This window comes from Suncus etruscus, chromosome X, assembly GCF_024139225.1.
Source record: "Suncus etruscus isolate mSunEtr1 chromosome X, mSunEtr1.pri.cur, whole genome shotgun sequence".
NCBI lineage: Eukaryota > Metazoa > Chordata > Mammalia > Eulipotyphla > Soricidae > Suncus > Suncus etruscus.
In genome coordinates this window covers 87,936,739-87,950,403 of record NC_064868.1, presented here as the reverse complement: position 1 = coordinate 87,950,403, position 13,665 = coordinate 87,936,739, and the positions used below count along the sequence as shown (strand labels likewise).

At 44.4% G+C, this 13,665-nt stretch overlaps 1 protein-coding gene across 4 annotated transcripts in view; it reads right to left on the bottom strand.

Moving 5' to 3' along the window:
* FMR1 (fragile X messenger ribonucleoprotein 1) overlaps positions 1–13,202 on the bottom strand; it is a 39,758-nt gene extending 26,556 nt beyond the window's left edge. For all 4 annotated transcript variants that reach the window (XM_049767497.1, XM_049767499.1, XM_049767498.1 and 1 more), the window contains exons 1-3: positions 13,061–13,202; positions 7,052–7,104; positions 2,870–2,963 (exon numbers count right to left, since the gene is read on the bottom strand). In XM_049767497.1, coding sequence (XP_049623454.1) covers positions 2,870–2,963; positions 7,052–7,104; positions 13,061–13,111 — 198 coding nt within the window. In that variant the 5' untranslated portion in view covers positions 13,112–13,202. The remainder of the gene's footprint in view (positions 1–2,869; positions 2,964–7,051; positions 7,105–13,060) is intronic.
* Between the last annotated feature and the right edge of the window lie 463 nt (positions 13,203–13,665).

Genomic DNA, 13,665 nt, shown 5'->3' with positions numbered 1-13,665 from the left:
TGTCCCTGAGAGCCAGCCCGACCAAATATCATAAGGTCTGACATCCCCTTTCCAGCCTGGACGCATGTGTAGAATATAGTAATGAATTACACCTTCATGAAAATTATCCCTTTCACTATCGATGACATTTTCAAATTTGCTCCAAGCAGAGTTCCAGCCTCAGTAATTTACGTTGAAAGACAGTGAGGTTATGCTAGAAAAAGAATCACACTAGGTTCCAGGTATCAGGTGAAAGTATTCTTTCCTTCCCTGGGTTTAACCTCTCTTTCCAACATAAGCTAATGAACAGATAAGAGTGATACTATTTAATTGAACACATTATTGTGCCTCTTGCCACCATTAACTATTTATCCATTTGGGGGGTTTCTTTTGGGGCCACATTAGGTACTGCTCAGGACTTACTCCTGGCTCTGTGCTCAGAGACCACTCCTGGTAGGGTCAGGGGACCATGCGGAGTGCTGTGCATAAAATCTGGGTGGGCCATGTGCAAAAGTTAGCACGATACACATGGTACCACACTCTAGCTAACCGTTTTAACTAATTATGATTAAGTTAGAGGGAGAACCTCAGTTAATTGAGATGGGAAAAATGAGGGTTCTCCTAGCAACAGAATCTCAGTGAAGAAAGAACATTTATCTATTCCAATATGACTGCAAACACTATTGGCACAACCTGACTGAAACGCTAATATTATTTCCAGGACTTTTTCCCTACTAATTAGTGGACAGTTGAAGGTTCTCAAACATAGTATCCTTGTTCCTTACTGGGAACAAGGAGATATCAGAAAGCAAACACAGTTCCACATCTCATCTAACTGAATAGGTTTTTGGGGGGTGGGTTGGTGGAAACACTGTATATTTTTGTGTATATTTTTAATAATCTCTTTAAGCACTGTTATAGACATGTTGGTAGTTGGGTTTCAGTTATCAAATAAACACCAATCATTCACCAGGGCAACCTTCCTTTCACTAATGTTGCCCATTTCCCCCTCATCCTTACTCCCTGCCAGTCTTTGGGACAAACATTCCACATCTCTCTCATTATCATTGTCATGGCAGTTGTTAGTGCAATTAGTACTCTAACTGCATTCACTACTCTTGATGGTAAGCATCACATCATGGGCTGGTCCTTCCAGCCCTCATCTCTATTGTCATTGGATATTATTGCCATACTGTCCTTTGTTTTTCTTATATCCCACAGATGAGTGAGACTATTCTGTGTGTATCTCTGTCCCTCTGACCCTTTCACTCAGCATAATAGTCTCCATGTCCATCCATATATAAATTTTCATGACTTCATTTTTCCTAACAGCTGCATAGTATTCCACTGTATAGATGTACCACAATTTCTTTAGCTGCTAATCTGTTATCAAGCATCTGGGTTGTTTCATATTCTGGGCATTGTAACTAGTGCTGAAATAAACACAGGAGTGCAGAGGGCATTTGTATATTGTCTTTTTGTGTTCCTAAGGTTTGAAAATACCATGTTTTGTTTCTACTTCACAACACTGAAACTGGGAAACAGGACTAGACATTCAGATACCTTAAAGGAATACTCTTCCCTAGATCAACTTCCATTCTCTTTTTTCCTAAGCCTTTCAGAAGGGGATGCCTTGCCATACCCAAGAATGCTTAGGAGCCATTTTCTTTATGGAAAACAATATGGATATTCCTCAAAAAACTAGAAATTGAAATTCCCAGCAATGCCACTCCTGGAAATATACTCCTAGGATCCAAAAATGCAATGCAGAAAAGCCCTTTGCACTATGTTCATTGTACTGTTCACAGTAATGAGAATCTGGAAACAACCCACGTGTTTGAGAACATATGAGTGGCTAAAGAAACTGGTACATCTATACAATGGAATACTATGTAACTGCAAGGAAAAAGAAAGTTGTGAAACTAGTTTATATATGGATAGATATGCTGACTAAAATGAATTCAGAGGGAGAGGGACAGGCACAGTATGATCTCACTCATCTACAGAATGAAAACTACCATGTATGAGAATAATACCCAAAGACAATGGAAATGATGGGGGTAGGACAGTTAGGGTAAGGAGATCACTACGAAAACAGAAGTTGCAAATGATCACTCTGGGTAAGAATGGGGTCCTGCAAAGAAGTAAAGCGAAGTGCATGATACCCCTTCTGTGACAGTACTGCAAACCACAGTGCTTGAAAGGGGGAAGAGAGAAGTGTCTGCCACAGAGATAGTATAGGGAGAGATAGGGGGAGGTTAACTGGGGGAAATTAGGGGTAGGAAGTGAACACTGGTGAAGGGAAGGGTGTTAGAACATTCCATGATTGAAATGATTCACAGCTTTTTAACTCTGCAGTTCAGTGATTTAATAATAAAAACAAGATGGGAAAATATCTAGTTTCCTCCTTACTTAAGTTCTCAAACAACTGTTAGGGTGTGGATAAATCACAAACAATAGGTTTTTGCTAATATATCATATCTCCAGAGAATCTCTTGGTCACAGACACCAATGACATTTAAGCTGGTGAGTCACGACAGCACGTTGAGAAATGAAGCTTTACCTACCTGTGCAAGCCATAATACTCACCAACAGCTTTTCCACAACTGACCAGAAAGATTTCTTGTAACAGCAATTTTGCTCTGTACCCTAATTTTATCTTTGTGAAACTAATTTTCCTAATTCTTTCCCAAAGGCCTGGTGGGAAACTAGTTCATCTCTTACTCTAATATTCAAAGACAGAGGTCAGAGGAAAAACCAGGGGTGGCTTTCAGAGGGTGAGACCCTAGTTAGAACAGCTTGCCAGACAGCACACCGAGGGGCTGGCGCACACTAAGCAGGGCAGGGTCCTAATTCTTTGGCACTTCACGTGCTGCCATTGGAAACTCACCTCGACTTCGTCACTCTCGTTGATATCTTTATTATAGCCAACAGGTGGAGGAAATCTCACATCATGGAATGGAATCTGCCTCTCTGGCTGCCAACTGCAAACAAGCAAACATACAAGTCAATATGCTTTTCCTTCTCAACACAAACGCCAAAGTTTCCATTAACCTGGGTTAAGTAGGACCTTGGATTTGTCTAGTTTAAAAGAGGAAATGCTTTGACATGGCCAGTGTTCTGTGGAATGGGGCATAATGGCAATAACCAAGGCATCTCAAAAAAGTCTGCATGCAGCACAGCAGCCTGGTAGAGACTTGTGGACTATGTCTCCAAGCACAACAGAGCAATGATGCTCAAAACAAGTCTTTCGTCCAATCATCTGCGGCCTCCAAGAATCGAAACCATAAGGCAACAGCAGCAATCTCTTCCGAGGCACAAACTAAACGTTAGTATCAGTGTTAGTGAAGTCACCACATTGTTTTGCACTTGCAAATGCGTTTGAATCACATTCCAACTCCCACAGAAACTTGGTCCTAAGTGCCCTCTAATTCCCAAGCAAAACGGGACAGTCAGCACATTCGCAGTCCACAACTCACTTTTCCCCCTTTACATCTGAGATCCCACGAGGAGTCAGCTCTTGGCATGGACAGCAGGCTGTTGGTCAGTACGATGCACCAGCCGGGCACAGAAAAACCCAGCGGAAACAGCCTATGGGGCTTTAGCAAGTTGTCTACGTTTTTTTTTAATTGGAAATGAAATGGGACAATCTTGAAAGGCACCAAATTATTCCTTCATTCCCACAATTATATAAGGCAAATTTCCCCCCTCCTCAAAAAACTAAGCAAATAAAAAAATCACAAAAACAACAAAACCGTGAAAGATGGGCCAGAAACAGGGCTCAAAAAGCACATGCTTTGTCAACAGGAGGCCTGGGCTTTCTCCCTGGTACCACTAGGTCTCTAAATAAGGTCAGGTGTGACCCCGTACCCCTAAATAAGCCACTAAAGATTTTAATTACTATTAGTCATTTCTGGAATTTTTTTTTGCTAAAGGATCTTTTATCACTGGGTTCCAATAACTTGTTTTAGTTTTCTAAAAGCTGCCATTTAAGAGCACAGAACTGATGGCACTCTGGTTCGGCTCTACATATTAGATGGAACCTTTCTGTAAAAGTTACACATACTTGAAAAATATCAAACTAAGGAAGAAAACTACCTAGGGCAAAAGAATACAGAAGTTAAGATGCTTGTAAACCACTCATCCTGGTTCTAATCCCCAGCACCACAAAGGGCCTCCTGAGCACTGCCAAAGGTTACCACTAAGCATAGAGCAAGAAACATTCTTAGAGACTGTTATTTGTGGCTTGATGCCCCTACCCCCCCAAATCAAAACAAAACAAAATTGAATCCTGTCTTCAGAAAAGCCAAATGATTCACTGAAAATCAGTGACACTTCACGTTATAAATTCATTGCTCATTTTGATTTACTTGAGGCACATTAGGCAGTGCTCAAGGAGTCCTGTGGTAGGGGTGCCTGATCCCCGGTACTTTCTCTTCACACTCTCCTCAATTTCCTAAAGCACAATACATAATGAAATTATCTTGATTCAGAACTCTTTAATGTACAGAATTAATATCCCAATACTATATTTTTAAAAATGTATTTTAAAAAAGCATGGAAAATAAGCTGGTTCTATAGTAAGTGAAATTTATGGCTGAAAGCAAAAAAAAAGGATAAATGTAGTCTGAAGTACTGTAAAATATGTTTTTAAACAGAAAAACAGAAGGGCCAGAGAGACAGAGCATTTGGGTACGGACCAATCAAATGTTAGCAATGTGCTCTAACCCAGTGTTGAGTCTCAAACATATCATTAATAAGAAGAAAAGTTGTTGTAATACTTCAAATTCCCACGATGAAAGTTTTTAACTAGTATTTCCTTATTTTAGGCAATGGGTTTCACTCATAGAAGCCTCGCCCCCACTACTGTCCCAGTATCTTACAACCCCATCATTCTAATTACCGAAGAATTTGGTGGCCTTTGGGCCTTTGTTATTTCCTTGCTGTGTCTCTTTCTATCCCACACACGAGGGAGATATTTTATTCTGTATCTGTCCCTCTGCTCTGGACTCATTTCACTCAGCACGATATTCTCTAAATCCAAAGGATAAGTTTAAAGAGAAAATTATGCCAATATGATCCAGGAGACAATTAAAAGGTCCGAAGATATCCCTACGCTTAATTTGAGAGAGTGGTTACTGGACTGAAAACCAGATAATCAAAATCTCTGAGCAATAGTGTATAAATTAGATACATTCTTAAATGCACAGAGAAAATGAGGATTTGTTTACTGCTTTAAAAACTAGACCAAGGGCCCGGAGAGATAGCACAGTGGTGTTTGCCTTGCAAGCAGCCGATCCAGGACCAAAGGTGGTTGGTTGGAATCCCGGTGTCCCATATGGTCCCCCGTGCCTGCCAGGAGCTATTTCTGAGCAGACAGCCAGGAGTAACCCCTGAGCAATGCTGGGTGTGGCCCAAAAACCAAAAAAAAAAAAAAACTAGACCAAAGACTGGACCAGAGCACTGAGTACGTAAGTTTGCCTAACACATGCCTGACTCAGGTTTGACCTCTGGTCCCCAGAGCACCACCAGGAGTGATTTCTGACTGCAGACAGGAGTAACCCAGGCACTGTTAGGTAGCCAAAAAAAGACCATAGAGGAGTAACTAAGAATCAATTAGCAGATAGAAGAGATTCCTCCCTTGCAGGGGGTCTCAAACTCAATTTACCTGGGGAGGCAGTAGGCAAAGTTGTGGTGATCCTTGAGTGCAAAGTCAGTAGTAAGCCTTGAACATTGGTGGGTGTGACTCAAATCTCTAAGAGACAAATTATGGAATTGTTAACTGAATATGAGGTATTTTATTATTTATAAGTACTATAAATTCAGATTATTAGTCTAAAGCACAGAACAGAAGTAGGTACTCTTAAATCCATTCATCTTTGACCCTCAGAAAGTTTCAGGTATCTGAAAATACTACTTTATCTGTGAGCAGATTTACAAAAGCTAATTGTCTAATTACAGTGCGACTAGGTCAGATATTTTCATACTTAGGGAGATATAATTCACACTATACAAACCATCCAATTAAGTCAATAGACAATTCGTGGTTTTAAGTACATCTGCTGATATGTGAGACTGTCAACAGTCAACTTTAGAATGGAGTGTTGCCATCACCTCAAAGAAACCCCACACTATTACTCTGGGTCCCCTACCCCCATTTCAGCAACAATTCATCAATTCTCCCCACAGATATGGAACCTGCTTTGATAGATCATCAATGTTCTTGTTACATTAAAAGCCGAAACATCCTGATGACATTTTTTCAGGACAATGACCACATACATCTACACTGTAACTAAGGAGTTTGGCATTTCGAATGGCTTGACAAGTCTTTATCATCATTCAAACATTTTCATCACGAATCTCCTTACTATAATAAAATGTGATATCGGCATTAGAATTTCATATAGCCTATGCTCCTATATCTTTATGTATTTTAGCTACTCATCAAACAAAAGCAAAAGATGAGTCACCACTATTATTGTCTTTTCGTTTTTGTTTTTGGGCCACACCCAGTGACACTCAGGGGTTACTCCTGGCTATACACTCAGAAATCACTCCTGGTTTGAGGGACCATATGGGACGCCAGGGGAACTGCGGTCCGTCTGGGTCAGCCGTGTGCAAGGCAAATGACTTACCACTGCGCTATCGCTCCGGCCCCAATATTACTGTCAATATATGAAATAGATTTGCAAATAAACTAATGATGAGAAAAGAACACTGTTAAGAGAAACTGCCAGACAACTGAAATAACTGATTTTATATTTCATGTTAGTAAATTCACACTGATTCACAACTCACAAATCCCATCATTTTCATCTTTTAACAATTAGAGATATTGCTAGCCAAACTTTTAATAATTAAGACAGAAGAATCATGTTTCCTGCTCCACTTTCAAAGGTACTGAGGTAATACTGGGGTAATACTCAGCTCTTCATAAATGCTTAGCTAGTAACCTAAGGTTCTCCTGAAGCACATTCAAACTACACTTGAGTTTTTCTTAAGTGCAAATCTAAAGATTAGCATAAAATATTAAAGAACCTAAGAAATAAAATTATAGCAAGGCACTTACTTATTCTCAAATGCAACCGTTATAGAATCTTCATGAACATCCTTTACAAATGCCTGTCGGAAAAAGACCACAGTTAAACTACTGTTATGTTTAAAGATCACTTTTGTTTCTAGTTCAAATTTTATAGATAGCAAATATTTTTCAAGCTTAAATGTACTTTTTTCAGTTTTTCAGGATCACCAGTCAAATATCAACTCTGTATTTTGCCACCTGTGCCGAGGCCCCAGAAAACTATTCATTTCAAACAAAACACAGCAAGTCATTTGAAATCGATCATATTGAGCAGAAAGTTCCAATATTTACATAAATTTTAGCCCAGAATTATTGAAAACTAATAAAGTTCTCCATAGTCATAGACTGGCCCACACAGACCTGGCCCACATAGACCTGTTGTAACTCCTAAGTCAAATTTCCAGAGAATACATGGAAAAAAATGGTTAAATATAAATTCAAACTCATATATACAGAGGTACATTAAATTTTCTTTAACAACCATATGCTGCTAATATTGCTAAGATGTTCAATTACTAGAATTTAATTAAATTCTCAATCTTGCAGGAACTTGGCGGAAAATAAAACTCAGTTAACATGAAGCAGAGGTTTAAATCTTTTCCATCTGATGACGCAACTGCTAGGAACCTGCAGAAAGACATAATAAAACCAACAGCCAAGTAATTATCAAGAATGTTTTAATCAGCAGGCCGTCCGTAATTCTATGAAATTAAGGTTTGTAATAGGTGCAGGAAGAGAAACAATTAGAGGAGTAGGTTAAAGCATAAAGAAAGCAGAGAAGCTCTCTGAGCCCACAGGAAAAGGATCCAAAAGGTTTAAGCTTCTGACTCAAATGTATTGTGTGCATTTTCTCTGCTGCTGTGGGTTTCCAACCCCCCACTGCCTAGGAGTCTTAGGGACCCATCTTCAGATCTCACATCACTGCTCCCAGATCCAAGTTGGGCTACAGAATTCAGGCATCTCCCTAGAAGTGCTGTACTTTCTCCACTTCAGTCCTTCCTTTCCACCTAGTGATCTTTCCAGAATGTCATGAGATCCCAGTCCAGAAGTCACCTCCTCTGAGCAAACTGGGGTCAAATCCGTGTCTGCTGCAGCACCCCATCACCCTGCACTGCCCTGAGCTCACCACACCAATCCCCATGGACAGAGGGTGCAGAGGCTGGAATAAGATGGACCATAGTTAGTTTGTCACTTCCAGTGCTCACAGGGACTCAACAAAGAGCCAATCAATCAGTGCTGTTAGTTTTTGGAATCCCCTTCCCAAAGGCCAGCTGAGCTGTACTCACCACCCCGATCTACAAGCCTCTTTCCCAAACTCAAACATTCCCTCCAGAGATTGATACCAAGGCAATTCCAGTCTGGGAGTGAGGACGGATCTGAGTACTCCTCTTAGTGGGCTGGGTTCACTATTCCCCCTACCTGAAGCCCACCTACAGTCCTTCTTCCTACTTTGCCCTGACCGCCCCCCAACAACATGCAAGAGCACCCCAAGATAGAAATTTGCCTAAATCCTTTGTTAGTATCTGTGTCTAACCTGTGAATGTTTCAGTTCTCCAACAGCACAACACCTTCTAGTACAGTGATGGCTAAGCTTTTTTGAGCCCAATGCCCAAACTGCCGCACAAAACCAAAGAATTTCCTCAAAAGTGCCAGCACGTCAATTAAATCTTAGTAACAAGAATTTAGTATCTAAGTACTCTTTATAAATTTTATAAATTTATTAATTGCGGACCTTCCTGCATGCCAGCTGCAGGCCGCCATGTGCCACAGCTGGCACGCATGCCACAGGTTCGCCATCGCAGTATCTAGTACCACAGAAGCTTCCTAATTTTTTTTCCTTGGATTGGGCCACACCCAGTGATGCTCACGGGTTATTCCCAGCTCAGTGCTCACAGGCATTACTCTCAACAGTGCAGGGGATCAAACTTGGGGCATCAGTGGGTAAAGCCTGTATTGGAGCCTGCTGAACCCTCTCTGCCCCAGATTTTGCCTTTTAGGCACACATTAATATGAAGGAGCACCAGCTTACAAGGTAAGGTATAAGGGTTAGTCAAGGAAGTGAGGCATCAGCTCCTGATACCATGAGCTCAACCAGGGAGGGAAACCAGCCAGCCCTCCCCCAACACCTTTTTCATGGGATGCTCAGGAACCACTCCTGGGGTTCCCAGAGGACCATATGAGAGTTGCTGGCGACCAAAGTCAGGTCGACTGAGTGCAAGGCAGAAGAGGCTACTGTATTCTCTCTCTGTCCCTAAAAAGACTATCAGCAGTAACATCTGGGAGAGTACCCAGCAAATATAAGGTGCTACAGTAGGATTATAGTACCCAATAACTCCAGATGATAACACCAGGAAAACTAGGTCTGAACTAAGTCTCACTTTGGAATGAAGGTATGAATGGGAAAGACAACCTGATGTCCACCTGCTTTCACATCCCTGACAAATTCAGACACTCACCTAGTCCACTGAATATGTGTGTCCTCCTCTATACAATGGGAACAACAGTACCTCAGGGTTGTGAAGGAAGTCAACTAACAAGGGACAGCACCCTGAACAATTCAGTTCCCCAAAGCAGAGTAACATCCATTTGGAATGTTAGAAAACATGCAGAGTGCCTCATGAAAGCTCATTTGTAGTGAAACAGTGCTCTCTAGCCAGGTATGTGTTAACATGACAGCCCATGTTTTGTCCTTATTCTTTTGTTTGTTTTTGGGACACACCCAGCGGTGCTCAGGGGTTACTCCTGGCTCCGTGCTTAGAAAAGACTACAGGAAGGCTTGGGGGACCACATGGGATGCAGGGGATCAACCCCAGGGCTTTCGCGGGTCAGCAGAGTAGAAGGAAAATGTCCTTCCACTGTGCTATTGCGCTGGCTCCTGTCCTTGTTATTATGGAGGCCATCCAGAGCTGCTCAGGGGATAGTCCTGGCTCCCCACTCAGTAATCACTCCTGGAGGGCTGGGGGGGAGCATAGGAAATAATGCTGACTAGTGCAAGGCAGGGGCCCTACCCACTATGCAATCTCTCTGGCCCACTTGAACAAACTTTTTTAAGTGTCAAGTGCCTAGCTCCAGATTATTGCTCAGTAAATGAAACCCTGTGCTCAGACATCAAACTGAAAAATACAGCACATGTTAAAACAGAATCTTGCTTTGGATGTGGTCTCGCATAGAAATATTACTCCTTACCAGCCAATAAATTTTTCAGACAATGAAAAGGTTGTAGATAATATTTTTTCAATACATGATCTATTCCTCTTGAGCAAGTTTAGTCCTAGTATATAATAACCTCAGAATGTTAGGATATAAATGCATTCATCCTGTAATATTATATAATATTAATTGCAAAATCAGTTAATCATTCTTAGTCCATAGAAACGAAGATTGTAAGAAAAAGGCCCTATTTTAAGCAGATACCCCTACAATAAAAACCTTATATTTCAACACTATCTGTCTAGGAAATGCTCTGTAAATCTCTGTGAAGATTTACAAAGATTTCTTTGTTAGGAGTTCAAGTGTTTTCCTGTAAGGCCTGTACATTGTGATTGTGATTAACTTTTTGAGTCAAAGAAACACCAGAGCATAAAAGCAGTTGACATGATCACTAAATTGAACTTCTTGATTTTTAAGACTAACACTAGAGGGGGTCAGAAAGGAAGAAAGTTCTTCTAGTCTTAAGAGCTTAGATTCCCCCAGCTTTGGTGGTTGGAATCCTGAGCGGGAGTTGAATTTCTACAGAAAGAGTCCAACTCTCCCCAATATCGTGCTATCTCTTCCGTTTAGCCTGCAGACCTGGGTCATGTGTTGGCTCAGAGGATGGAGAATGGTCCCTTGCAACCTAGTGGTTGCTCAGCATGTCCAAACAGCAGTTTAGTTGTATGGGAGAATTTTTCGTTTTGAAAGGTCTTAAACAGCTCTCTAGCTTCTTGGTAAGCACAAAATACCTCTAATAATTCCTTTTCACTGCTCTGTAATGACTTCTGGCCCATAGAACACAAACTAAGATTACTTTGGTTTCACCTCTATTGCTTATGTTACAAGTATCTCAAATCAAACATTTTCTCATAATTTATAATAACTCTTTTCTCCCCCATTCACAAAGACCACGTTTCTTCAAAATATAAGCCTACTAGATAAATACATATATCCCACATTTGTTCATTTCACATTTCCCTGCCAGAACCAGCTGAGTCCAGTCTTTATTACCTACAAATTAAGGGGCTTGGTTAAGGAAAAAAACCTCAAACAGGGATTAACAGCAAAGACAGAGCACTGAGGAGAGTTTAATCACTTTGCAAAAGCAAGAGAACCAGAGGTTGATGAAAGGGAAATAAATGTTTCAAGAGCAGGATCTTGTAGGAAGCAAAAGCCACTTGCCTCCGTAGCCAACCAAGCTACTCAGAAACGATCTCAGATCTATTAAACTACTTGTGAACCATTAGCTCTAGTTACTCAATTTAGTGCCACAAAATCTAGTGACCACTATTTCCAACCTCGAACCTGAATCATTCTCCACAAACTAACCAGGAGAAATTATAAAGCCCTGAAATTCTAATAGACTCGATTGGAACTACAACCACAAAGCTAACCATTTTTTTTATACTGACGAGTCTGTTAAGCACCATAAAGGGTAAATTATTTTTTTTCTCCCCTTCTGGCTAAAGGAATTATGGCTCTTTTTTTCTTTTTGGCTGAAAAGCATGCTAACAGTTCCATGCTTTGACTCATAAAAGAGTTCTCTCCACGTCTCCATAAAATTGATGAGCAAGTACCTAATACACAATTAAGTGCAATTGCTTCCCTCCTGTAGTCCACAGGAGCATGGTTTGACCAGTCGCAAGTTTTTACCCGACAGTCCCAATTTAAAGCGGACAATGAACAATGCCAACAGTTCATTTCCAAATTTCCTTCCATGTGGCTGGAACATGATTACTGAGGTCGGTTACAGGACGGTCAGAAAGAACATTGATGACTAGATGAACGCTAAATCCTAGGAACTGGACAGAGACCGGAAGAAGCTCTTTTCAATTCCTCTCTGAAATATAAAGCGTTAGTGAGGTCGCTGCTGCAAGGGAGAATTTTGCCCAACTATCTTCCACCCCGTATCCCAGTTTTTATTTTTGTTTTTATTTATTTTTGGCATCCCGAAAACAGTCCGATGTCTCGACACGCCTTCAGCCAAGCTCTTCAGGCTCCGGGGAGCACAGAACCCTTCTTGGAACTGACTTTTGCAGAAAGGCCCTCGCCATCCACCCACAGCCCCTCTGGTTTAACTTCTGCAACTTTGGGGAGTTGGTGCCGCCTGCTCTCCTGAGCGCCTCTGGGGGAAGTTTCGGAGATGCCCAAGCACCCCGTTCTCCCCGGCGTGCTCCCAGATGGGCACAGGGCTCTGGGTGGTGGTGGGGTGGGGGGCGCCATCCCCAACTTCTGGCATTGCCGGGCTGCCCAGTTGGGTGCCAAAACTTTCCCACTGCTAGTGGTCTGGGAAGAGGCACAAAGGGCTCGGACCCTGGGGGTTCGCTGCGGGGGCGGGGGCGGGGGCGGCAACGGCCCCTCTCGCCCCCGCAGGGCCGCCCCCACCCAGAGCCCCGAGCCCTCCTTGACGGCGGGCGTGGGAAGGGGAGCGGGGCAGCGGCCCCCCGCCCCCAGCGCACCCAAGATGCGGGGCGCAGTCGGCGCTCGGCTCGGCAGGCACGGCGGGCCCGGTTCCCCGATCCCGGCTGGATCGGGGTGCGGAACGCCGCCGCCCGGGCCAGCTCCGGCTCCCCCCGCCCCGGGGCTCCCGCGGCTGCGGTTCGTCCAGCCAGTCGGCGCCGGGGCCTCCCGGAGGCTCCGCAGGCCCCGAGCCCGGCGCTCGCTTCCCCTCGCCTCCCTTCGCCTCCCCACCCGCAGCACGCCGGGCGCCGCGCGGCGGCTCCACCGGGCCCGGGGCCTGGCGACCGCGGCCGGGCCGGGAGCTCGGGGGCCGCCCCCGACCGGGGCCTGGGCCGGGGCTCGTACCTTGTAGAAGGCGCCGTTGGAGCCCCGCACTTCCACCACCAGCTCCTCCATCTTCGCCGCCGCCCGCCCCCGAGAGCCGGGCCGCGCGGCGCTCGAGGCCCAACCGCCGCCGCCGCCGCCGCCGCCGCTTCTGCCGCCCGCGCTCGCCGTTCGGAGGCCGCTCGGAGGCGGCGCTCCCAGGAAGTGGCCGCGACGCCGAGCCAAGCGCGGACTGTGGCCGAACGCTCGGGCCTGGCCTCCTCGTGTAAACACCGCGCGCGTCACGTGACCGCCGCCCCTCCCCCGGCGGACCCTCCGCCCCGCCCCGCCCTCGCCGGCCTCGGGCCGCGCCTGCGCGCTGCGGGGCGCGGGCGGGGCGCCGAGCGGGATCCAGCGGCGCGAAAGATGGTGGCGGCCGCTGCGGCCCCTCCGGCGCGCCCTGGCCCCGCGCTCAGCCTTGGGCCTCGTAGTCGGCGCTGCAGAGGCGTGGGAAATGGCCCGGCGGCTGGCTTAGATGCGAAGGTGTTTTTGTTTTTGTTTTTTAATTAAAATTTTTTTTTCCCGGAGCCGGGCGCCGCTTGGGGCACCAGGAGCGAGGAGAATTGGGCCAAAGATCCAGATGCAGC